Source organism: Mustela erminea, chromosome 17, assembly GCF_009829155.1.
Source record: "Mustela erminea isolate mMusErm1 chromosome 17, mMusErm1.Pri, whole genome shotgun sequence".
Lineage (NCBI taxonomy): Eukaryota > Metazoa > Chordata > Mammalia > Carnivora > Mustelidae > Mustela > Mustela erminea.
In genome coordinates, this window is record NC_045630.1 from 3,817,879 (window position 1) to 3,845,242 (window position 27,364).

A 27,364-nucleotide genomic window follows, 5' to 3' on the forward strand; every position below is an offset into this window, starting at 1 on the left:
AGATTTAGTCCCTGTGTTATTAAGGGGCCAGCCAGGGCCCCTGTGGGCTTGTAGGGTAATGGGGCAGTCAGACTAGAGGTCTGCCCTCAGCTTATTTGTCAGGGCTACAAAGTGACCCCAAACTGCAGTGGTCTCTCCCTGTGCTGCCTCCCAGGAGGTGTTTGTTGGTGGGTGGGGCTGGCAGTGAGACCAAGATACCTGTCCCCATACTGTCTGCTGGGGCTGCAAATGCACTGATCAGCAGGGCACTCTCTCCACACTGCCAGTTATAAGGCCTGGCTGCTGGGGATGCAGTGGAATTGGTGTGTGTAGTTGTTTTCACCCTCTCATCAGGGCAGAAGTGACTTTGGAGTGGTGTCAGTCCCTATTGGGGCTGCTTGCAGGGGGAGATACAATAGGAGCCCTTTTGACGGGACTCCTGAAGAGTGGGGTAGGTTGGGTGGAGCGAATCCCCAGGAGAGTGTGGGGGTGGGGTACACAGTGTAAACAAGATAGGTACAGGGTATTGAAGCTGCTTCCCACAGGTATATGGCTATCCAGGCTTGGAGTAGGGGTGGGTACATGGGGAGGAATGCCACTTGCCAGCTCTTTTGTTCTTGGAGAATTCTCTGAGTGATCTTTTCCCCTCTAGCATGCGTTCTGAAATTAGTAAATAAATCTCCTTCTCATATATCCCATGTGCTTTTCAAACTGCTGCTTCTGTGCTATATCTAGGTGGGATTGTTTGCTCTACTGTCTTGTTAAGGGCAGAGACCCAGTTTCTTGTCCCTCGCCACATCTCCCAGAGTTGAGCCTGCCAATTTTTAAAGTACCAGAGTTAAGCCCCACTGGTTGTAAAAAAACTCATAAAGTTAAGCTCCATGGGTTTTCAAAGCCAAATGTTATGGGGACTTGTATTCCTAGTGCAGGTCCACTGTGCCTGGGGTGCCTGGTATGAGGTTTCCTCCATGCTTGTGAGATCCCTTCCATTCGTGTTTGGTCTCACCAAAAGTTTGCTTCCCTCCTGCCTTGGCTCCTCTGACCTCATCTCTATGAGTAACTGTGGAAGGTCTATTCATTTTCTGCTTTGTTTGCACTGATGTGGCTATTATCTAGGTATGTTCATGGGACCAAGTAAGCTTAGGATTCTCCTACTCTGTTATCTTCCTAGAAGTCCTCCCATTGTTAAATGAATATTTTAAAATATTTTTAGTTTAATTATCATTGCCTATAGAAGAATTTTGATAAAGAATATTTTCTAACTAGAAGTTTATTTTTTTATTATGTTTCTGATGTAGTAACTTCAAGTATCTAAATACATCTTTAATAAGTATCCTTGTCTTGGGCGCCTGGGTGGCTCAGTCATTGGGTGGCTGCCTTCGGCTCAGGTCATGATCCCTGGGTCCTGGGACTGAGTCGTGCATTTGGCTCCTTGCTCGGCAGGAAGTCTGCTTCTCCCTCTCCCACTCCCCCTGCTTGTGTTCCCTCTCTTGCTGTGTCTCTCTCTGTCAAATAAATGAATAAAATCTTTAAAAATAATAATAATAAGTATCCTGTCTTTATGGGGCCAGTTGCTATGAAAAGATTATTCTTTTGGTCAAAAATAAATTTAATATTTGCGTTTTTAAAAAAGATTTATTATTTATTTGTGAGAGAGTGCATGAGTGGAAGGGGAGAGGGTGAGGGAGAGAGAGAATCTGAAGCCAACTCTGTGCCGAGTCCAGAGCCCAACAATGGGCTCTCACAACCCTGAGATCATAACCTGAGCCAAAACCAAGAGTTGGACACTCAACCGACTGTGCCACCCAGGCGCCCAATAGTGTTTAACACTAATATTTGATATTGGATTATAAAATAAATTCTGCACATTCTTAGACTATGGTAAATCCTAAGTATGATAATAAATTCTGCACATTCTTAGACTATGGTAAATCCTAAATATGATAATTTAGTAGGCAAAGATTCTGTCAGTGGAAAGTCTCTCTACATAGGGTAGGTCATAAGCTTCTGAGAATAACTTTGCATCTTAAGGAATCTTGGATCTAAGAGGAACCTAAGAAATAGCTAGTCTAGTTGCCCACCCCTTGTCTCTGTCTCTCTGTCTACACACAGACACACGCACACACACACACACCCTCAAACTTTATAGATAAGGCACTGAAGTCTCTATGGTCTATATTCTTTGCTTAAGGTAGTATAGGGAGTCATCAGCAATCTCAGTCTTTTGCTTTATGTTCTGCTATTTTTCTCTTATGTGATTTTAAGAGAATATACACATAATTCAAGGGTCCCCAGTAGTTTGCCTGCTTTAAACACCTGTGGGTCTAGCATAGTTTGAAATGATCACTACTAGTAAGTGCCTTATTTTAAAACATTTCCCCTTGGGGCTCCTGGGTGGCTCAGTGGGTTAAAGCCGCTGCCTTCGGCTCAGGTCATGATCCCAGGGTCCTGGGATCGAGCCCTGCATTGGGTTCTCTGCTCGGCAGGGAGCCTGCTTCCCTTCCTCTCTCTCTCTGCCTGCTTCTCTGCCTACTTGTGATCTCTCTATGTCCAATAAATAAATAAAAATCTTTTAAAAAAATGAAAAAACAAAAACAAAAAAATTTCCCCTTAAGAAAACCCTGAACAACAGTTATGGTGCTTGGAAAGGATGAACATAGCCATGAAGGAGCCATGAAGGAAGATTGCAGTACAATGGTTTCTGGTCCCCGTTCTTCCCTGAGGAGGGGGAAACCCACATGGCCTGGAGAAAGAAATGATGGCTAAGATCTGAAGCCCCAGAGAAGAAACATTTTAGATACACTCCGTGGTTCACGGCCTGGTGGGCAGCCAGAGGGCAGTGTGGGTGCATCAGACCCCTGGGCACAGCCCGTTGTAAACATGATCTCATTTACAGCCTCACCACAAAAACCTGAATAATGTAGATTTGGCTTATGTAGAGGAATGGTTGGAGAGCGATGAATATCATAGTGATGAGGAAAGCAAGCATTCAGCTAAAAGCTAGAAAAATAACAAACAGGAAAGAAGAAGTTCAAACCCTGAAATTGAAAAACAAAAACAAAATACCAAAATCTTTACTAATCAAATACTGTGTGTCCTTTTACCACTCATACCTTCCACAGCCTCATTTGAATGTAGTGTGTGTTTCGTTCTGAGATTGAATGAAGAGAAGTACCTTAAATACATCACAGTAGATTACAAAAAATTGCTATTTGGAACAGCTGTTCTGAATGTGTGATTCGTGATGTGCTACTGAATCACACTATCCCATCACTTTAAATGGTTGACTGATGACTTTATGTTTTCTCTATTTTAGACTTTTTTGTCAATTTCTAAACCAGCTTCTATAAACTATTAAACAACTAGTGAGCGGGTTCAGTATGGCTTTTCAGAATCGCCACAGTGACTTGTATTTTCTTGTATCAATAGGTGTTTCCTCATGGATTCACGGAAAGAAAGCCTTTGTTCTTTTCAGAGACAGAGTAACACAGCACATGATATCTGAGCTCCAAGTTCAATTGCTGGGGTTGTATCTGGCTCTTACTCCCTCTGTGCTCGTGTTAGAATGTATTAGTCTCATTGGACTTTCTATTCAACAGGTACTTGTTGAAGCCAACTATGTGCTGAGTAGTTCCTAGGCACTGGAACAGACAAAAGCCACTGCTCACAAGGAGCTTATGTTCTAATGGAAGAAGAGAGAAAATAGAAATACACAAAATCAGTAAACTATATAGTAGGTTTGAAGGTATAAAGTGCCACAGAGAAAAATAGAATAGCATGAAGAGGACAAGCGTGCCGGAGGAGGAAGGGATGTAACAGTCAGTAGGGTCATCATGGTGGGTCTCACTGAAAAGACAAATTTGAACAGAGGCTTGAAGAAGGTGATGTTGAGAGCCATGCGGTTGTCCGGGGGCTGAGTATTCTAGGCAGAGGGAACAGGTAGCAGCATAAAGGCTTTAAGGTGGGATCATGCTTGGTCGGATTGAAAAAAAAGAAAGGAGTCATTGTGGCTGGACCTCTCCAATGACCAAGGTGGGGGACAGTAGATGATTCAAAGAGGCGGAGGTTGGGGGTCAGCTGAGTAGGGCCTGTGGACCATTGTAAGGACTTCTACGCTGCGTGGAATGGTATTGCATAGTAGTACAGAGTGTTTTGAGCAGCAGAATGGCAAGGATCCCCTTTATAAAAGGATCATTTTGGCCTCTGTGTTGAGAATTGATGTTAGGGGGACAAGTGTGGAAGCAGAGTCCAGAGTAAGTGATAATAATATGAATAAGAGCCAATGTGGTAGCCATAGGGGGTGGTAAAAAGATGTTGGATTTTATCTGATTAAATTAATGTATTTTTAAAAAAGGTTTTATCTTTAAGTAACTTCTATACCTAACATGCAGCTTGAAACTATAATCCCGAGATCAAGAGTTGCATGCTCCACTGACTGAGCCAGTCAGGCTCCCGAAGGTGTTGAATTTTAAATACATTTTATTTTATTTTATTTTAAAGATTTATTTGTTTGAGAGAGAGAGAGAATCTCCATCAGATTCCCTGCTGAGCATGGAGCCTGCTGTGGGGCTCAGTCTCACCACCCCAAGATCATGACCTGAGCCAAAACCAAGAGTTGGACACTTAACTGAGCCCCCCAGGCACCCCAAATTTTAAATACATCTTAAAAAGTAAAGTCAATAGCATTTACTCATGATTGGTTGTAGAGTATGTGAGAGAGAGAGGGATCAAGGATTTTGGCTTAAGCGCTTGGAAATATGGAATGACCCCTAATCAAGGAGGGGAAACTGTGGTGGAGCAGGTTTTAGGGAGGAGATCAGAAGGTCAGTTTTGGCATTTTAAGTTTGAGATGTCCATTAGACATCCAAGTGGAGAGGATGAGTTGCCAAAACATTTGAGTCTGGGGGTGGGGAAGTAGGTCCAAGCTGGAGATCACTCTAGGAGTCGTCAGAATGGAGTAGAATTCAAAGCAATGAGATTGGTTAGTAGCACAAAGAATTTGGGATCTGGAATCAGAGTGCTTGGTACCACCACTTATTAGCTGAGTGACTTTGGGAAAGCAACCTTGCTTCTGTGTGACTCATTCTATCTGCCTGTAAAATGAGAAGAATAGTAGTAACTATCTCATGGAGTGAAAGTAGAAATTTAAATCAGAATCGCTGGTACCTTTAAAACACGTCTTCAAGCATATACTCAGTAAGTGTTAACTGTTATTTTCAGTGCAACTCTTCTGTATCTCTATTAGGACATCACAAACACGTGCAGACTCATGTGATTTGTGTAGCAATACAGTTTTGTACCCCGTGATGTCATGTTTTGGTTTGGGATGGGTAGTTCATACTAATTCCCCTGAGCTGGTTTTGTTTCCAGAATTAAACTGGCCTGGATTTTTGGTGTTTGCTCTGTCTCAGGTTTTGATGCATTTTGAAAGCCTGTATATAGTTTAATATGTGTTACTTGTTCCCAAAAAAGTCTCATGAGTTTCTTCAGTGCTGGTCTCCTTTCCTTTTCTCAGTGCTCAGCAGAGGAGCAGTCAGGTTCACAAGAAAAACACAATTGGAAATCAGGTAGGCATTTAAAAATAATCAGTGCATGCATGCCCAAAGAATTTGAGCTCAGTTGCTTGACTGATTTTTTTAATGCAAATTAATCATGTGCAGATTTTGCCAAAAATGCAGCTTTTTATTTTGTTTTGTTTTTGCTTGTAAGGTTTTTGGAGTGCATTGCATTTTTTTTTTGTGGCTATTTTATGCATTTAACTTTATCGGTTTATTTTAAATAACTTTTCTGCTATTTGCTCTGCTTTTCAAAAGTGACTCCTTGTGTCCTACTTTGCTTGCTTATGTTACCCCTAAATTTGATTTAACATGGAATCTGTGAGTTGGTTCAAGGTTAAAACATGGTGAGTCGTTGCATGAGCTTCTGTCGCTGCTGACTAGTTCACACGTTTGCACAGCTTGGTAACAGTGAAGGGACAGCTCATAAAGAAGGCAGTTGTTGGATTTACTCTCTGCCGCACCAAATTCCTGTTGGCTAATGAAGATGTTAATTCCTACGAAGATCTGATCTTTTAAGTTTTTGTGTTTGGGGCTGACCAGCTGTCTCTGACTAATAGCGCTCAGCAGAGATTGCATTAACTCTGACAGTTTGCTGTTTCTTTTATGTTTTATGTGATAATGAATATTTGCATTGTTATTTCTTTTCAACTCAAAACAATGATGATTTTATAGTTTTTTTTTTAATTCAGAGGTACAATTATTGAACAAATTGAAACCTCTGCTCTAGAAGTTTTTCCATTGTTTTGAAAGGAGAAGAGGTAATAACAGACTTTATTTTAAAAACTTTTTTTCTGAACTAAAGCATATAATTCTTTGCTATTTCAGGGAACCAATCTTCCGCCTTCAAGGCAAATTGTACGAGCTAAGTTCTGTAAGCTTTACTGTTGCTTTTTCATTTAGCTTCCCAAGGGCACAGTTTGTCTTTAACTGATTAACTCAACTAGCGCTTGCTACTAATTTTTTTAAACTTAGGTTGTCTTGTCCATAACACTGTATCATTGAAATAAAAATCCCCTTAAGAGGGTTCATCCCTTCACTGCTAATAACTTGCTGTGATTGAAAGGTATGAACTAGTAAACTCTAAAATGCTGTAATAATAAACCCTTAACACTGTGGGTGCTTTGATATTTCTCTAATTTTAACGGGCCTTAAAATAATTAAAATCATTAATGATCTTCATCTCTGTCCCTTTATGCTCTGTTGTTACAAGGCATAATAAGCCTTTCTCTGTAACTTGTGTGATAATATCTCCAATAAATGTGGTTGGTGCCTCTAAAAGGTGGGTGAATAGTAAACATCTGATTTTGATGTATTTGTAGATAAGCCTACTCAATTACAATTTTTTGTATTTTTTTAAAAAATAAAACAAAACCCAAATGACATCCATTGCTATTGTACATGGCTTTAAAGTTGAATCTTTTAAAACCAGATACTCTGTCTTCACTTGATGGAAGTGTAAAGATACTGTCAAATTCCTGGCATAGGCATTTAAAAAAACAAACAAACAAAAACAATACCCCAAAACATTACACTCTCATTTTTACCACAGATGAAGCAGCCTTAAACCCTTTCTTCCAATTGCGCTCAAGTTAAGAATGAGATTGTGGAGTATCGGCCAATTATTTGCCTCATGATGTTTTGGAAGAAAGTCTTTGAAACTAGACATTCCAAATTCTGCTCTGTCACTTAGTGGCCACGGGGCCTGGGACAAACTGAACCTGAGTTTGCTCAGTTGTGTGATGAGAAGAATGAAAATACATCCATAGGATGATTGTGAGAATCAGAAGTAATTTACATAGTGATGTTTGCAGCTGGGTGCTGGGTGTGTGACTTGCAAAAGCATTTACCTTGTAGGTGCTGTTCTTGAAGTTTCAGAAGAAGAAATATAAAATATAAAAAAATTACAAAAGTTACAAAATCAGAACAATGAAACATTTGGGGAAATGAGCTATGGCAAATTATTCTGAAGACTGCAATGCCCAGATTAAGGCTTGATGTATAAAGGATTTGTCTATAAAACTTTCCTCATGATCAGAAGCTTTAGCTCACAGAAGTTTATACTTATTGGAAAAGCACTAGTATAGTAACATAAATCCATATTTTAAATCAGATAGAAAGGAAATTCAGAACAGTTTTCAATTATATATTCTTCCAAATGCTGAAATAATGTTAATTGTGTTTCTGTGACTTTACTTTCACTGAGTACTTCAAAGCCCATACATTATGGAGGTCTTAAAATTCAAGATAATAGAATTGGGTGAGTCTCATAATAGAATACAGATCCCTACACAAAACCCTTGGGGCCAGATGCACCTTTAATGTCAGAACTTTTTGGATTTTAGGAAAAAAGTACATTGCATATATCATTCATTACCCAGTATTCCTGTGGGGTCAGAGACACAGCACCCTTTAATTAAACACATTATGTTTCTGCAGGAAAACAAATGAACAGTCACACTAAGATGAAATGAGAGATATTTTCATGTCAGGTTAGATTTTGCCACTAAATTTTTGTTTTGTTTATTTGTTCTTTATTTATTTAGTTTTAAATTTTTTAGAGAGGGAGAGAGAGATGGGGAAGGGGCAGAGGGAAAGGGAGAGAGAGAATCTGAAACAGGCTCCACACCCAGCACAGAGCCTGACTCAGGGCTCAGTCTCACGACCCTGAGAGCAGGACCTGAGCCAAAATCAAGAGTTGGCCGACTGAGCCACTCAAGTGCCCCTGGCTGTTTGAAAACAAAAACCCTTTACTTTGCAAGTAAGGGGTTAGGAACCAGAATATCTTATATTGCAGGATCAAATTCAGTAATTACTTGCAGTACAGGTGTATTTTAGAGATTTATTTATTTGCTGCTTAGCAGAAATGAACTATAATTACTTGAAACCATTTTCTTTATGAATCTGAATGTCTGCGGTTGATTTGAATTTGTATAAAAAGTCTTTGCCTATTAAGAAGCTCAAAGTCAGGGACCCTTAGAGCCCAGTCTTTAAACTCATGCTGGCTTTTATGGTTGGTAGGGCAGAAATACTGTGTTATCCTACAGGTGGTTCATCCATTCCGATATTCCTTTAGGGCTCTTGGTTGTAAGAGATTCTGCTGTACAGAGTCCGCTCTGAAATATTTTAGAAGGAATTCAGAAAAGGAAAACTCCTTAAAGGCAATCCCATTCATTTTTGGCTGCCTAGAAATTTGTCAGCTTGAAAGTTCCACAAATTGATGTCAACGTTGGTATAAAACAATGTGAGCATATAATTAGCTTAAAGTTGCATTGCCCAAAAACTTAAACATAACCTTCATTCATCCCTTCACTCATCAAATATGTATTCAAAACCTAAGAGTGTGAAAAACTATGGTAGATGTTTAGTACAGAATGATAAATAAATCATGGGTCCTGTCCTCGGGACCTCACAGCCCAGTGGGGATGACAGTAAGTAAGCAAACTGAAGTCTGCCACCTTTTCCAAGGCTAGCTCCTTCTAATCCTTCAGGTCTCCCTGAAATGTCACTTCTGGAATAGACTGGCCCTGGCCATCAGATGTAAAATCACCTTCCCTTCCTACTACCTTGACATTATCTATTATCTTTTTGAACTTCCTTCACTAGGACCTGAGCTCCATTAAATTTTTTTTTCTTTTTTTTTTTGTGATCGAGAAGGCCATGGAGTATCATTGTACGGTTTTAAGTACAATCATAATGTACCAAACCCTACAGATATGCTTTTTTTCCTATCCATTCATACCTGTGATAAAGTTTAGTTTATAAATTAGGCACAGCAAGAGATTAACAACAATAATTAATAATAAATTAGAATATTATAGCAATATACTATAAAAAAAGTTGTGTGGATGTGGTCTCTGTCTCTCAGAATATCTTCTTCTACTGTAGTCATCCTCATACTGAGGTGGGATGGTCAAATGCCCATGTGATGAGAAGAAGTGAGATCAGCAACACAGGCACTGTGTTATGGTGTTGAGCTACTGCCAGCCTTGTGCTTAGAAGTCAGAAGGATCATCTGCTTCCGGGCTGCAGCTGACAGCGGGTGACCCTGACCACAGAAAGTGAAACCTCAGCTAAGAGAGGACTGAACACGCCAGGATGAAGGGGAGAATGTGTAGGGCTGGAGGCTGACATCAGTGAGCCCGATGTTGTGTCTCAAGGGCGCGAGACAATGCCACCTGAAGGTCAGAGAGGTTATTAGAATAAGAAGGCACAGAACTGGGGAGGGGCATGACAAATGAGAACCACAGATATTTGCAGAACATTGTTTGTCCTCAGAAGGTCTGGGTGGCTGAAGAGAAATGGGGATGAAATTCCCTGGATTTAAGGATAGATCTACGATATTTGGAAGCCGGGGGGATTACATGGCTGATCATGCATTCCTTTAGCTACAAGAATCTAGGGCAGGAAGAAACCACGGACGTGCTCATTGGCCCAGACTGCATCCAGTTAGGAAGTACTTAGGAAGAAATGCACAATGAGGAAGAATCTTGCTTCAGACCGGGAGCAGAGCAGGTTCGTGCCGGAGCCTGAGTCTCGGGCTGCCTCCCAGTCCTGGGCTTCGTGTCTGTCTATTTCCCACCAATGCGCCTTCTCCTGCTGACTTTAAATTGGAGTCGGAAATTGAGCTGTCCCAAACTGATAGGCCTCCAGATAACTGGGTTCCCAAACTTCCTGAAGCAGAAAAGAACTTTCTTACCAGAACAGGGTTTTGTCCCTCCCCTGCTTTCTTGAAAGCCAGTCTCTTCTCTGTATGACGCCCCAAAGCTGCCAGCACATCCAGCATCCTGAAATTTGCCTACCGAGCCCCGTAGCTGTCCAGCCTCTGCAAGGACATGGTTTGAGAGCAGAGTTGGAAGAGACCAGAATTTGCCCCGCTAAGTGACAGCTGGTTAGGAAATCTGCCCGCCTCCTCAGCCCTGTGGGACGGCTGGGACGGGGCGGGGCTCCTGGGACCGTCGTTGGAGCTACGGTCGGAAGAGGAGGGAGCAACCCTGGAGGACGTGCGGAGGAGGTGATGGCGACAGGTGCTTTGTTGAGCTCTGTCTGCACCACGATTTAACTCGGATAATAGGATCTTAGGTGTGTTGTCTTGTTAAAGAGATGCAACATGGTGAAACCGGTTATTAAAACCCTGTGGCTCGTTAGTGACTAACGAGCTGCTCCCAGCTCATCCTCTCACTTGCTTTCCCCTCATCTCCCTCCGTCTTTCCAAAGCGAGCGAACAGAACAGAAGCGTTTCTGTGGGTGCTGTTCAGTGGAGAGGTAGGACAGTGTCATGGTTCTTCAGAGCTGGAACTCGGAAATCACCCTGTGGTCAGGAGCAGACCGTTGAATGTCCTGTTCCTCAGGCTTCTAAATCAGGTGATGAAATAGGATCATTGCCGCTTCCAGCCGGCGTCGGGAGAATTAGGCACAAACCAGTCAGCTGCAAGAGACGGGGAGCAGGGGACAAGAGTCGAAAAGGACTGCTGCTCCCCGTTTCTTGCAGCTGACTTGTTTGTGCCTAATTTTTCTCCCGATGCCGGCTGGAAGCGGCAAGTGGCGCCCGAGCAGGGACAAGGCAACTGGAATGATTGCCGATACACACTGGCCTATTTTGATATCCAAAAGTAAGATTGATATTTGTGCCCTGCTTGCCCACAGTTGAAACACTGTCCTTTAAATTTTCCTGTGGTCAGAACAGCCATTGCTTGAGCTAACAAATCAGATTTATAGGTCTCTGTTCCTACTCCTTGTCATAGCTTAATATAATCTGTCAATGTTCCCTTGCCTTTAAAGGGTGCTAGCAACTTCTTACAATCAGAATTAGCATTCTCATAAGCCAATAGTTGCATAATGGTATCCACAGCCTCAAGATTATTTATCTGTCTTCTGACAGCCTCTTGTAATCTTGCAATAAAATCAGTATAGGGCTCTCTTAGATCCTGTACCACTTTTTGAAAAGAAGAGCACTTATCTCCCTGAGATTCTATTCTCTCCCATGCTCTCAAACGGCAATGCCGGAGCTGCTCAATAGCTTGATCATTCATTAATACCTGGTCTTGTACCTGGGCCCACAGTCCAAGACTCATGAGCTGTTCCATGGAAATAGGAATATTATGAGCTCTATTATGGGCAGCTGCTATTTCTGCATGATCTTGCCACCATGTTTTGAATTCCAAGAACTCACTTGGAGATAGAACTGTTCTCGCTAGCAATGACCAATCCAACAGAATAAGCCGATTGCCTTCTGCGATGCCTTGAATGATTCCCGTTGTAAACGGAGAATTAGCTCCATAGTTTTGTACTGCCTGATTTAGTTCCTTCAATAATTTGAAGGGAAATTGCTCATGCTTGGCCTCATAGACACCATTAGGGTTGTTAGGATCATGTCCTGGACTGACATGTTCTGTAATAATAACCGGGAAATTAAAATGCGAGGCATCTAGGTCTCCCACTCGCTGTGCTTCAAGGAGGCCTTTCTGAACAGCTGATAGCATGTACTCTTCATCTTTTTCATTAAATGGTGCCTTCTTATAGAACGGCAGAGCCAATGGCGACAGTGCCATGGGCACCTTTTGTTCTGTTACTGGAGGAGGAGTATATTCCTTTCTGGTGGCTTTAATAATTTCCTTTCTAAATAATTCCTTTCTATTCCTTTCTGGTGGCTTTAATAATTTCTTTCTCCTCCTGGATGGCATGTTTAGGTTCCTCTTTTTTAGTTTCTCCTGAACACTCATTATTGCTCTCCAAATCAGGGTTTGCAAAGGCTCCAAAACGGAGTGAATGAGGGTCCAAGTAGGCCATATAATAACTGGAATTTGCTTTCCTTTAGTATATGAAAGTCCCTAATATAGGGAACCAGGAGCAATGTTCTTTAATTACCTTTAAAAGCTCCATAAGTTGGCCCTCGCTGACTTTTGCTCCTCTTGCCTTCAGGAACCTTCTCGATAAACAAACATAAGGGCGATAATCATTTGTGCTCTCTAGATTACCCCTGACCTGCGATAATGGCCCACAACTCACCAGCGGGAAAAAGGCATGGCTGTGCAAAACTCACGTTGGGGCTTCTTCTCCTGTTTTATTTCTGATCAGATCTGGTCTGGTCCCTGTTCAGGCACCACTTGCCACTTCCAGCCGGTGACGGGAAAAGAATTAGGCACAAACAAGTCAGCTGCAAGAAACTGGCAGCACCACTTGCCGCTTCCAGCTTCACGGTCGTACATCGTCCTTCTCCCCAAAGACCTGTTGCCAGTATATGTATTTCTTAAGGCTAAATGTGCTTGGCAACTAGTAAAATCCTCCAGGGGTTACAGTTTAAGTAACAAATTGTTCCAAGGGGCAGCAGCAGATCATGAAGTTTTTGTAAGGATTAAATGAGATAATACAAGCTGGGTACATACCACAGGGCTTGGCTGTTCATAAGCCCTATCTAAGGCGCTTGTTATTATTGTTGTTGTGTCCTCTGTTAGTGTTCAAGAAAGATGGTAAAATGATTGCTTTTATTTTCCAATTGAGCCTTCTGCTCCCTTGGAAGCAGGAAAGATTGCTACAAAGTAGCAGCAGATTCTGCATTTCCATAATGGTTTGTGGATTAGTTTTTGAGGATAGCTTTCTGAGTACAGAAGAAGAAAAGTACCCTCCACCCCAATATTTTAATAGTTTAATGTATTTTAAACTAGATATTATAAACTTTTGGAACAAGTTGGCACTTCTTTATCAAGTTCTTTTAACAGAACATACATTAGAAAACATTATTTGCAGGAAGAATTGAATACTTGCTGTATTGATCTTCAAGTGGCCCGTTTTAATGAAAACTCTGTCAGTGTTATACTGCTGTTTTAGTGCTTTGTGGTTGCTTATTTAGAAGAAATAACTCAATAATTAAAAATTATCAAAGATTTGTGGCAAGATAGAATATATACCTTTAAGAATGTATGATGCTTTTCTGTATTTATTATACAATAGAGGCCCCTTATCAGCAAAGAAATGTAAATATAATTTTTATTAGATGTAATGGATTGCATTTTAGGAAACATTTCTAAAATTGTGCAATTCAGGTCAGTGGAAATATAACTTGTCATACCAGTACAATCATATATCACAAGCGTTTTAGCACATATCGCATGTGTAAAATGAGATCTGTTGTTACTAGCTGTGTTTCTTTCCTGTCAGGAGAACAAAGTGTTGTTTGCTGCTAGTTGGTCTGATATTTAAATTTTTAAGTTTATACACTAGTTCTGAGGCCGCCATTTCTTTGGGGTATTAGTTTTCTAGGGCTGCTGTAACAAAGTACCACAAACGGAGTGACAGAAAACAAGAGAAGTGTATTCTCTCACAGTTCTAGAAGGCTTGCCGTCTGAAATCAAATTGTCTTTAGGGTCATGTGCCCTGTGAAGGTTCTAGAAAATCTTTCTTGGCTCTTCCTGGCTGCTGGCAGCTCCTGGCCCTCCTTGGCTTGTACAGTAGGACTCCACTCTGTGCCATCTTCTCATGGCTTCTGACCCTCTATATGTGTCTGTTTCTGTGTCCCCTCCTCTTCTTCTAGGGACACCAGTCATTGAATCTGGAGCCCAATCTAATTTAGTATGACCTCACCTTATCTAGTTACATCTGCAAAAACCCAATTTCCAAAGAAAGTCACACTCAGAGGCTCCAGATGGATGTAAATTTTGGGAGACAGTATTCAACTCACTATACTTTGGCCACTTGCGGATTTTCTTTTCTTTTTCTTCTTTTCTTCTTCTTCTTTTCTTTAAATGGCTTATTGTAATAAAACTTTATCTGGGATTTAGCTATATAGGATGCTGATGCACTTGAATGGCTTATTAAACTAAGAATTTATAAATTGGACCATTAGAGCTTTAAAAGCTATTTTCTTTATTATTCTGTTTTGAGAAAATAATAACCTTGTATTATTGAGATAAAACAGCACTATTCTATCCTTCTGTATGGTGCCATTAAAATATCATTTTGATTAACTGGGCTTTTTTTTAGGATTGCTTCTTGAGAATTTATCTATTTTTCTCTGAAGTTTGTAGCATACAAGTAATTCATCATGAGGGGGGAAAAAGGAAGCCTTGCACACTTTTAAGTGATAATACACAAACTCCCTTTTTCCTCATTTCATGTTCTGCCTTGGATAATCTTCTCCCCAGTCTTACCCCCCAGCCCTCAAGAGACAGCAGGAGTGGGGGGAAGGGGAGGGCAGAGAGGAAACCAACAGACAGAAAGACAGACAGACATGGTGTGGAGCTATACATACATCTTAAGATTTGGGAATTTGCATTTTTAAAATCTATCAAGTAGGAAAGTTGTAATACTTAAAAAAAAAACAAAAACTGAAGGGATGAATGGCTGTCCCCTCCTATCAGTTCTGTAGAAATCGTGGTAGTTAACATGGATTAGTTAAAGTGTTTCAGGTTTGGTTTTAGGTACCTCATCCATGAACTCATTATTTGTCCCAACAATCCCATGAGGTAGGTGCTCTGATTATCTCCATTTTATTTATTCTTTTAATATATTTTTTCTTTTTTAAAAAAATATTAACAGAGGATGTATTATTTGTTTCAATCTCCATTTTACAGATAAGGAAGCTGAGTCAGGGAAAGGCCAAGTAATGTGTCCAGTCTGAACAGTTTCCTAATGAGAGCATCAGGATTCAGGGGCAGCAATTTGATTCTCGCTCTTGTTTGCGTCATTGTGAGGTTTATCCACTGCTTCTAACCGGTCAGAAACTGCAGGAAGAATCTCACTCAGTCTCAGTTAAAGCAAGTTGCATCACTGAAGTCCATTCACTCTTGGTTTTATTTGTTCCTGAAATTTGTTCTTTCTTTTTTTTTTTTTTTAAGATTTTATTTATTCATTTGACAGAGAGAGATCACAAGCAGGCAGAGAGGCAGGCAGAGAGAGAGGGAGAAGCAGGCTCCCCGCTGAGCAGAGAGCCTGATGCGGGGCTCGATCCCAGGACCCTGAGATCATGACCCGAGCTGAAGGCAGAGGCTTAACTCACTGAGCCACCCAGGCGCCCCTGAAATGTGTTCTTAATCTAAAGCTGATTGATCCTGAATAGCGTGAGTTTTTGGTCTGTATAAATTAATCTGATTGTGGCAGTCAGTTCGGGCGGCTGTGACAAAATACCACAGACTGGGTGACCTGAACAGCAAATGTTTATTTGTCACAGTTCTGGGGGCTAGAATTCTGAGGCCAAGGTGTCACGTGGTTGGTTCTTGGTGAGCGCCCTCTTCCTGGTTATATTCTCACATGCCCTTTTTTGGAACAGAAAAGAAGAGGGATCCGTCCATCTATCCATTTCTCCCCCTCCCCACTTTTTTTTTAAAGTAGACTCCATGCCTAACTAACATTGGGCTTGAACTCGTGGCCCTGAGATCAAGAGTCGCGTGCTCTACCAACTGAGCCAGCCTCGTGCCCCCTCCCCCTCTTTTTATAAAGGTATTAATACCATCGTGGGAGCCCTACCCTCATGACCTCTTCTAACCCTAATTAACTCCTCGAGGCCCCACCTCCTAATGCCATCCCATCGGAGGTTACAGTTTGAATGTATATATTTGGGGGGAATACTCATATTTACTTTGTAACAATGAAAACCTGGAGTAGCTTTTAGAATGTGTTTCCTCTTTTCCTTCAGTTCAAGGAAGTCCAGAGGGGCCAGTCAATAGCTTATAAAATAGAAAAATTTTTATTTTAATAAAATAGAGAATGGCATCTGTGAAAGCCACACTTAGTGAAGTGCATGGTCTACTAATTTCTTCTGCTTCTTTTAAAATCTAGACTTTTATTTGGAATAGCATTTAATATATGCCTCATAATTTTTTCCAGAAAATGTGCAGATGTCCTGACCATATTTTTACAGCCAAGTTACGTCTTAATTGAAGGCTTAAGGCTGAAAATCGGTGAGGAGAAAAACCTATCTACTCAAAATTACCCTGAAAAATGCCGTTAAGAGCTAGAATGTAGCCACTCATTTCAGCTGTGGCCTTTTCTTGGGACGGAAGACGCTTGGTCTTGTTTCTCCAGGGAAAATGGCGTCCGAGCAAGCTAAGTGCTTCTCCTCCTGCCTCTCACCAGCTGTCTCACGGCTCCCTCACTCCCTGCTTCTCCTTGTTCCCTCCGTCTCTTTTGTCCTCTGTCTTTCTGTACCCTCCCTCCTTTTTTTTTTTTTTAACAAAGCACAATGTGTTTGTTTCCTAGTAAGTTAAATGCCTGATTGATTTGGGCTCTCTGGAATTTTATAACATTTAAACATTTTATTTTCCCTCATTATTACTTGATTGGCCTCTGTAATTTTGGATCTGAATGTTCCCCAATTAACAGGTAAATGACATCTTAGTGTCTTCCTGTTTATGACTATTTTCAAGGTTTATGGGCCTTGGGATTGTATCATTTCCTTGGTTCTGAATGAGTGGTTCTCACTGTCTTCATTTCCACTTCTTTACTCTCCATTCCGCATCTCAGAGAAGTTTCCACTTTATTTTCCTACACAGGCACCTGAGCGTAGAGGGGTCCTAAAGGTGGCTGCCTCAGCCAGTCCCAGAAGTTGCTGGTTTTCTTCCTCAGACAAGCCTCTGGTAGCCCCACACCGGCCGCCCAGCCCTCCCACGCTCCCTCCCTCCGGCTCCCTCTTGCAGGCCTGGGGAGCGCCCGCGCTCCTCACGCCTCATGCCCGCCTGCTGCAGCTTCCTGGCAGTCCGCTTGCCCCCTTCCCACCCCCCACCACTTAGCTCGTCATCTGGTCCCTTGGCACTGGGGCTTCTTAAGCAGTTTGACAGGATAGAGCTATTACTCTAAAAAGGCAGAAAAATTGCTCCTCAAGTGTTTGTTTGTTTTTTCCATTGTTGTTCAAGACTTCCCTTATGTGCAGTATATAGCTAATTTATCTTTCTATATATTTATTTATTTGAGACTGATGGCATGCACAGGGGAGGGGCAAAGGGAGAGAGAGAGAGAGAATCTCAAGCAGACTCCGTGCTGAGCGTGGAGCCCAGCATGAAGCTTGATCTCGGGACCCCAAGATCATGACCTGAGCTGAGATCAAGAGTTGGATGCTGGGGCGCCTGGGTGGCTCAGTGGGTTAAGCTGCTGCCTTCAGCTCAGGTCATGATCTCAGGGTCCTGGGATCGAGTCCCGCATCGGGCTCTGTGCTCAGCAGGGAGCCTGCTTCCTCCTCTCTCTCTCTCTGCCTGCCTCTCTGCCTACTTGTGATCTCTCTCTGTCGAATAAATAAATAAAATATTTAAAAAAAAAAAAAAAGAATTGGATGCTTAACCAACTGAGCCACCCGGGGTCCCTCTAGCTAATTTAACACAAAGTTTCAGTGGAGCCTTAGGGTTTTGAAGCCATAATTTTCATTTGTTACACAAGAAATATATGAGCATATTTTCACTGTGGAAAAATTAAGTAATGCTGATCCACTAGATACAGCTTTGATTCTCACCCCAACCTACTCAACCTCTTAGATGTAACCTCTCTTATCACTCGAGTACAGTGCGTACATAAACACACATACACACACACACACAGTTGATGATTTTAAAAAAGTGATCACAAATATCTTACATATGTGACACTATCTAACAAGCTCCACAAAGGCAAGGACTTTTGTCTCTCTTGTTCATTGATGGGTCTGGAACACTTAGAACCTCCTCTATCTAGTAGATGCTTAACAAACACATTTGAACTTACTTTATCCACTTAATGATACATCTTAGAGGTTCGTCCATGTAGACACAGAGAGAAGACAACTAACTTCTTTTACTGGTGTGTCGTGGTATTGAATATTGCACTGTGTAGTGTGCTGCCGTTCAAGAATCCCCCTGAGGATTGCAGTTTTTCCTAAAATAGCTGAACCAGTTTATAGACCCTACAACTATATATGTGAGAACCTGAATTTCCAACACTGGATAATTATAATTTATGTAATTTTGGATAGTTTGATGAAAACAATAATATATTGCTGTGGTTTTCATTTCACTTATTACAAGTTATACAGACTTTAAAATATTTAAGAAACAGGGTGGGGTGCCTGGCTGGCTCATTCAGGAGATTGTGTGATTCTTGATCTTGGACTGTGAGTTTGAGCCCCACATTGGGTGTAGACATTACTTAAAAATAAAAAATCTTGGGCACCTGGGTGGCTCATCAGTTAAGCAGCTGATTTTGGTTCAGGTCATGATCCCAGGGTCCTGAAATTGGCCCCTCATGGGCTCCTTGCTCAGTGGAGAACTTGCTTCTCCATCTGCCTGCCACTCCCCCTGCTTGGACTCTCTTTCGCTCTGTCAAATAAATAAATAGATAGATAGATAGATAGATAAATAAATATATTTTTAAAATCTTTAAAAAAATAAGTAAATGAAATATTTAAGAGACAATTGTATCTCTTCTATGAAATGTCTGATGGTGTCTCTTTGTCCATTTTGAAGGGACTGTTACATTATTTTCTTACTGGCTTTAGAATTTTTTTTAATCATCTGAATATTGTGTATTATATATAGTGCAGGTATTTTCTGCTTGTTTGTCACTTGTTATATACTTTATTGTATATTGTAAAACAAAAAGTTATTATTTTGATCTGGACACATTTTTCAGTTTTTGCAGCATTTATATTTTGTTTTGCTTATCAGAGACGTTGACTAGTCCACCCAGGTCATACGGCGGATAAATGGCAGAATCCTGCCTTCGGTCCAGGTCATGGAGGAGCTCTTATCCTTGGATCTGTATCTGGGTTTTGTATCCTGTTCCAGCTTTGTTGATTTTTGTACAGTGACCCACTTTTAAATTATTGCAGCTGTCTAATACATTTTAATGTCTGCTAGGTCATTTCCTTTCATTACTCCTCTTTTTCAAAAATGTACTTAGCGTTTGCAGATGACTCATTCTTTCAGTTGAAGATTAAAATCTTGTCACTTAAGAATTACAATTCTATTTGAATTTTGATATTTGTAAAGCCTATAAATTAATATGGGAAGAAATCATATTTTTTTCATATTCTTTTATTCCATCCAATCATATGGTGATTCCTTCTTTTATTATAGTTTCCTATTTTTCTCTTACTATAAGTACATTTACATTATTAAAATATAAAATAACTTGGAAATGCCTTTATGTTATAATTATGAAAGAGGTGTTTTTAAAATATACTTTAATTATTACAATGTAAAACTTTTAATTTTTAAGCACCTATTTTGTATTAGTGCAATTGACCAGTTTTGCTAATAGTTTTTCATTTAATTATAATTTTTATCTTACCTGTTTGTAATGGCAATGTTTTTATTTAATGGGAACATTTTATTAATGGGAATGTTTTATTTAATGGGAATGACTTTATTACCATTTAGTTTTGGCTTTTAGTTTAAAATACATTTATTGTTATAAAGAAATAATTTAGTCTATTCCTCTGTATCTGACATTCTGTCTCAGAAATGAGCATTTAATTGAGATGATTATGCTCTTACACATTGAACAAATTATGTAAGTTCTTATATTGATGGATTTACTAACCATCTTTGCTTTTCTAGTATAAATCCTATGTTGTCATTAGGGGGTAATTCTTTTGCCATTGAATTAATTTTCCTGTTATTTAGTTGAAGATTAGTATATTTTGCCTATGACATAAAGTTTTTCTTTATAAAAATAAATGAATATACTTATAAGTTAATGAGAAAAGATAAATGAACAGATAATACTATTGAAATTCCTACTGAAAGAAAAATGTCACAGACATCGAGGAGTAAAGGATTTTGCATGTCTTATTCCTGATCATCTCAATTTGCTTGACAAAATAGGAGGCTGGGGTGTTTGCTGACCACCTGGGAGTGGCAGTTACACGGGAGCCTTAAGGGGATGATGAAATTCAGTGTCGTTACCAAGTGGGATTGTCAAGAGAAGCGAAAGGGCTTTCAGCTACCGGCCAGTTTACCTGCCGAGACGCCTGCGTAGAGAGGCTAAGCTCTGTATTCGCTATGTCGAGAGAACCCCCGTTCCTTCAATTCAGCAAATTAAGAGATTAGCAAAGGACAAATCAGACAACTTCAGTGACTAAAAAGGAGTCGCGGGATATTTTTTTGTTAGTGATGAAGTCCAGGTTCTACCGCGGAAGGTCGTTTCGAAAGGACATCACTGCCTCACTATTCCAGTGAAGGCAGAAGAGGAAGCTGAGAAATTTTTGCGTGTATTTCCGACAGAGGTCTTTGATTATTTTTGTCCACTGCTTCCCATACTGAAATCAAATCCACACAACTAAGTATGTCCCCAAGTCACCATGACCAAGGCAAACTGTGCTTTCCGTCCCTAAAGCACAAGGCTTTCCATACTCAGTGCATAACATTTCAGAACTCTTCCTGAGTCAGAATGCTTTGCCCAGGATCCTCAAGAGACAGGGACATCTTTACGTTCTTAAGATATTTCACCCAAGAGAAGGCTGAGAGATACACTCACAGAAAAGACAGCCCAGGCTGACCATGTCCAGAGAGTAGGGGAGGATCCGGAGGTCAGCCTGTGGGCTCTCCTCTAGGCATCACTACAGACTTGCTTCATCTCGAGCCTCATTGTCAAGGCATCTTAATGTCAGAGCATTAATCCCAGTGTTAGTGCAAATTGCCAGGACATTTTATCATTATTTCTTAAAATTTTGTTTTATAATGGGATAATTCCATTTGAGAACAATTTTATTTTTTTTTTCCTCAAAAAAGTGTGTATCTTCTAATCTGAGGGTCTCAGATTTCCCAGATTGCTGCTCTGCATGTCAGTTCACAATTCTGTTCGCCATAAATCCCTCGTCCCTTCATGGAGTTCCTCTTTATCTTACTTCTTTTTTTTTTATTTTATTTTTTATTTTTTTTTTAAAGGTTTTATTTATTTATTTGACAGAGAGACATCACAAGTAGGCAGAGAGGCAGGCAGAGAGAGAGAGAGGAGGAAGCAGGCTCCCTGCTGAGCAGAGAGCCCGATGCGGGACTCGATCCCAGGACCCTGAGATCATGACCTGAGCCGAAGGCAGTGGCTTAACCCACTGAGCCGCCCAGGCGCCCTCTTTATCTTATTTCTGCAGACATAGATTTCATTGAGCAAGTCTCTCACAGCTTCTGTGGACTCACATTAACTTTTCCTTTGGAGTAGTTTTGCATGTGATCGTGACTTTTTTTCATACTGACATTTCATCTTTACATGAAGTCAGTGGGCATAGGTTTAATAGTACGCATTGGTCTCACATGTGTGGTTTGCATTATGCGAAAGGCCAGAGCAGATCTGAACACGAATATGTCACAACTTTGTTTATGTATTTAAAGAACAGGGAGCGTTTTAGTTCATTATCTTCTAATGATGCTAACATTTACCATTTATTGAGGGCTTTTAGGGGCTAAGCATTAAAACCAAGGTTTCTACATAGATTGTCTCATTTAATACTTTCAAGAGCTTTATGAAAGTTTGGTTATCACTGTCCCCATTTGATAGATGAGTAATGGGGAGTCACAGTCTTGAAGTGACTTTCTCGAGGTTACTTCATTACAAGTGATGGGCCTGGGTTTTTACTATGACATTATATTATGAAAATTGCTAAATATCCAGAGGAGCTGGAAAGATAGTCCTATGAGTGACCATATGCACTTACTATCTCTAGATTTGGCTGCGTTAACGTTTGGTCATTTTGGCTCTATTGGTGTGTGTGTGTGTGTTTACTATTTGAAAGTAAGTGGCAGGCATCGTGACAGTTCATCTCTAAACACTTCAGCGGAATTTCTTAAGAAATTCTGATTCTGCTTTATGTCCACACCACCATTTTCTCACCTAAGAGAATTAATAGAAAATTCCTAATACTTTCTATTGTCCTTGTGATGTAATTGCAGTAGTCCTAAGAGTTAATGCTGGTCTCAGATTTATCTGAAAAATCCTGGAAAGACCAGCATGGTTTATTTGACTAGCAGTATATATTCCCTAACAGTGTAAGTGCAAAAAAGACTTTTCAGAGGTGGTCTCTCTCTCTCTTTTTTCCTTTTAAGATTTTATTTATTTATTTGATGAGACAGAGAGAGCATGAGAGCGAGCGTGAGTGAGCACAAGCAGGGGGAGAGGCAGAGGGAGAGGGAAAGGCAGGCTCCCTACCAAGCAGGGAGACTGATGTGGGACTCGATCCCAGGACCCTAGGATCATGACCTCAGCCGAAGGCAGACACTTAACTGACTGAGCCACCCAGGCGCCCCTCAGAGGTGATCTCTTAAACAAAATGTAGACATAGAGAATTTTAGTGAAAGTAAGAAATAAAATGTCTTATCCCTGAAGTTACTATGAAAGTTTTTTCATTCAGCAACCAACCCATTCCCTACCTGGGCTGAATTCTACGGGATAGATGTTCCCCTCCACAAAATGAGTGTCCTAGTTTCGTAACTGAACCTCAATTCCTCAAAGCTTCATACTATGCTTTTGCCTCACCAAATAATTGGCTGATGTTTTTGTCCTGATTTCTGGTGAGGTAATTTACACTCTTAGCTGGCGATGGATGCTCCTGGGGGTAGGTTATTTGATGTGGTACCTTTTATATTGCCTGAATGGAGCTGACTTGGGAAAGGTGCGCTTAAATAAAAATGAGCTTGGGAAATATAAACATGGATATGAAACCCAGTCATCGTCATAGTTTAAGTTATTTCTAACACCTTTGATTATTTTTTGCAGCATAACATGAATTCTTTTTTTTTTTTAAGATTTCATTTATTTATTTGACAGAGAGAGACACAGTGAGAGAGGGAACACAAGCAGGGGGAGTGGGAGAGGGAGAAGCAGCTTTCCCACTGAGCAGGGAGCCCGATGTGGGGCTCGATCCCAGGACCCTGACATCCTGACCCGAGCTGAAGGCAGACGCTTAACGACTGAGCCACCCAGGTGCCCCACGAATTTTTTTATCTATGGAGTTCTACCACTTCTAACTCCTTTTCTAAATTTTAATTCAAGTCCTTATTGGCTTTTTGTAATTGTCTTCTCTGAGTAAGCACTAACATAAATAAAATGTAAGCATAATGGTTAAGTCACTTTATTGTTTCCTGCCCCAGTCTGCTAAAAATGATCTTCTTAATTAAGGTAAGCAAGTTTTAGCGTGCATTTGTGTTCTCAGTTTCTTTTTTCTCCAAAAACCTTGAACTTCTCCAGCAAGTCTGGTCTTCCTGTTGACCTGCTGTGAAGAGGGGGAGGGGAAAGGAAAAGGAGGATTTGTTTTTGAGAACTCAAATATCTATAAATGACTTCCTCTTGTTTGGTACATCCAGTCGGAGGGTTTCATTTTCAAACGCCTGGTTGCAGGATCCACGTCCTGGAGGAAGGAACCGTGTCATCCTTCACTTACCCTGTGCGCACGGCTCGACCGCTGCTCCGAATATTATCTCCTATCACTTCTGGCATTTCTTGTGCTTCTCCTCTTCCTGAAGTTCATAATTCATGTCACTGATTTCCGGTGCATACGGAGTCAGGTTTAGAAATATGAGACAATTTTAAAATTACAGATGCAAAGCCTAGCTGTTTGAGCCAACATCTGCAACTAGTTTATGGGATTAAGCAAAATAGCTGCTCTGGATGAGTGATATTTACCAGGGCCCCTCCATTTCCCATCAGAAATCAAGATGCCTGTTACTTATATGTTCTTTGGTTTTCCGTACAAATCAGGATCTCATCTGGTAGGTACCTCATTTTATTAAGTTCTCTCACAGAGTATCTTTGTTTCAGCCAATTTTCAATTAGCCATAATTAAGGAGATCAGGAAGAATATGGGTTAATTAAAATCCACAAATAATTAAAACACTTTAACCAGAATCGAACACTCGCCTAAAACTTTTTGCTTAAATTACAAACAAGTAAAACTGACGTGGTTTTGCTTGGTTTATGTTTTGTTTTGGTGCAAACAAAAAGTCTGAACATGTCACTCCCTTGCTTACAACCATTCAAAAGTACTTCTTTACCTTTAGGACAAAGACCACACTTTAGCCTCCATTTACCGGTGCCTTCTCTACTTCTGTCTCTTGCCCCAGCCCTTCTGAACTCGGTGTTGTAGCAACAGTGACCTTCCGTCGGTGCCCTCCGTGGTTCAGAGCCTCTCCCACCTGGGGCTTTTCATGTGCTCTTTTCTGTGCCTGGAACGTCTTTTCCCTTTTTTGCCTGAATAACATCTCATTGTCCTTAGTTTAAACATCACTCCCTCAGGAGTAACCGTCTTCATTTAATTATGACTTCAGCATTATTTTCAGCTCTCTCCTATGTTCCCATAAGAACAAGTGCGTTTCTCACTCGGTGTCTGTGTATTTCCTTGTTTAATCTTCTCCCTCACTTGCCCTTTGGCTCTGAGATCAGAGACCGTAGTTGCCATTTTCTCTGCTAAATTCTCTGTGTCTCACTTAGAGCCTGCTCACGATAGCTGTCCAAAAAAGGTAACCACTGAATGAAAGGAAAGTTCCATATTTTGAAATCCAGAAGTAAATGGCCAGGTATATAAATTGCCTATAAAATAATGACTTATAAACTGTGAGGTTGACATTCAGGAGGGAACCTCTAGAATATAGTAAAACTGCTCATTAACTTTGAATGTTTCTTTTTGTCATCCAGAGGGGAAAAATGGGTCTTAAGTGTGTAGTTGTTACTCACATTTATGATTTCAGCCTGGTCGATAGAGACTACTCAAGTTTCCCACCTAAATATGTCACCAGAAAAATGAAATGACTAAAACTTGATTAGCATTTAGAGCTACTCAGCCCACTGTGAGCTGTATCTGGACTTCAGCAGTGGCTATTGTCATTTGAGAGAGAAGAGTTCTTGATTTATCTTTCCTGACCTCTGTTCAGTAGCTGTCTCCCAGACTGTACACTTTGCCTGCCATGTGTTTACAGAAAGCCCTTAGTGCTGGCACTGCCCCTGGTTTAGAGCCATTGTGCCCATAACTGATTGACTAACCCGTGATCTAGTGAAAGTATAATTATTGCAAAGGAGCAAGAAGCCCATTACATTACCGGGCCGACCAGAGTGGGTCTGCTCCTTGGTGAACCGTAGACACAGACTATACCAGGTGGAGTTTAATTGTACAAACAAGGAGATTGTGCGGGAATAATGTCCAAAGTCATGACTCCCCCAGCGGGGAAGCAGGGTCCTTTTCTTAGGGTTTGGGATGAATATTTTAACATTATAATGAGGTGGGGGTACCTGTTGGGCCCTTTTGGCACTTTCTGATTAAGCTGCAGTTTCTAAAAGGTATGATTGACAACTAGGCAGAAGCTTCCAGGAATTTAGTTTCTAAAAGGTGAGAGTGACACTTAAGTGGAAGCTTCTGCTAGAAGTTTCCTGAATTCCAGGGATCAGCCTGGTGTCTCTACTCTACAAGAATTCCTACTACTTAGTGAACATTTACCAGATCCCAAACATTCTACCGAGTACTTTATGTACATTCTTCTCACTTAATACTTACGGTGTGTATTTCAGTTAGGAGTACTAGCTCCAATTTTCAGATGAAGAAAAAAAGGAGGATTAGTTAGCCTAACGTGTCCAAGTTCACACAGCTAGTAAGTTCCATACAGCTAGTAAATTCCAGAATTGTTATGGAAATTCGGAAAGCCCAAGCTTTCAACCAAGCTGTAGTCTAAGTGGGAAACTGGAAGCAAAGCAGACATAGTTGCAAGTAACTCAAAACAAGATGGTGTAAGTACTAAGTTCAGATAAGGAACCAAAGAAATGTCCGGAGAGGGAAGAGATTCTCGGGACTGTCTTTATTAGCCACTAAAATAGTATCATAGATTGATTTCTGTTTCATAGAGTGTTCTATTGTCCAGAAACTGTAATATGTATTTAAACTTCTACTTGTCACTCTCTGGCATATTTGACTGATTAACAATCATATTAGAATCTATAATAACAGCTACCACTTTTTGAGTGGCTGTTTTTTATCAGGCGGTGTGTTAGGCACTTTGTTCCTCAAAACTCTCTAGCCTGACGGATTGAATAGCAACTTATCTTGTTGCTTCTCTTCGTGAGAAAATCGCCAGGATTTTTTTAATAGATCTGTTTGATACATGTTTTCTCCATTGGCCAATTCTTTTTTTTTTTAATTTTGGAAGAATGGTTTTCTGCATCTAGAAGACATTGTCAGGGTATTGATTTATCCACACGAAATCAGAGTCGCCTGGGAGACCGTCTGCTCTGTCAGTCACTCACGTGTTCCAGGCAGGCTACTTCCCCTCTCTGTGCAACCACAGAAATGGTGCTTGGTGTGTTTCTGCAGCCAGCGGGTGCTGGTCGAGCCGCAGTGGTTGTCCAGTAGTGAACACTTTTATACCAGTTATTTAACGGGCTGCTCCCCACACCCTCCCCAGCCAAGTCCCTGCCTATTATCAGAGACACTGGAGCTCCTTTCCCAGAATCCCCCCAACTTCCCCCTTAGCGAAAGGCACAGGTCCGGTGCAGAAGGGGGCCTCCAGGGTTCTGCTCTAGCACTGGAACCCCCACGCCTTTTCGGATTGGCAGGCTGATGCCATACTAGTTGTTAAATATTTTGAATATTACCTCTTCAGCAAACTCCACGTTACCCAAATCAATTTCGGAGGGGTCTTTTTGGACCACATATATATATGTATATATTTACTTTGAATCTCACTTCCCCTCACAGTGGCGTTTGACCTTCTCAGTCCGTTTGTCTTCTTGAAACCTTCATGTCTCTTGGGTTGTGCAGACTCTGTACTCTCTGTTTTCTCCTGCTCCTCGCCACTCGTGTCTGCTTTGAGGTTCATCCTCCCCTCTCAGACGTGACACATGGGCTTTCCTCCATGCATGGCTTGCCTCCTCTCCAGACTTGTTTTGCAGGAGCCTAC

The 27,364-nt window shown here is 40.9% G+C and overlaps 1 protein-coding gene across 7 annotated transcripts in view; it reads left to right on the plus strand.

The window, feature by feature from the left end:
- DNM3 (dynamin 3) overlaps positions 1-27,364 on the plus strand; it is a 535,131-nt gene that overhangs the window by 241,597 nt on the left and 266,170 nt on the right. For 5 of the 7 annotated variants that reach the window (XM_032317383.1, XM_032317386.1, XM_032317388.1 and 2 more), the window contains exons 13-14: positions 5,495-5,546; positions 6,363-6,392. In XM_032317383.1, coding sequence (XP_032173274.1) covers positions 5,495-5,546; positions 6,363-6,392 — 82 coding nt within the window. The remainder of the gene's footprint in view (positions 1-5,494; positions 5,547-6,362; positions 6,393-27,364) is intronic. The other 2 variants (XM_032317385.1, XM_032317387.1) reach the window with 1 other exon arrangement.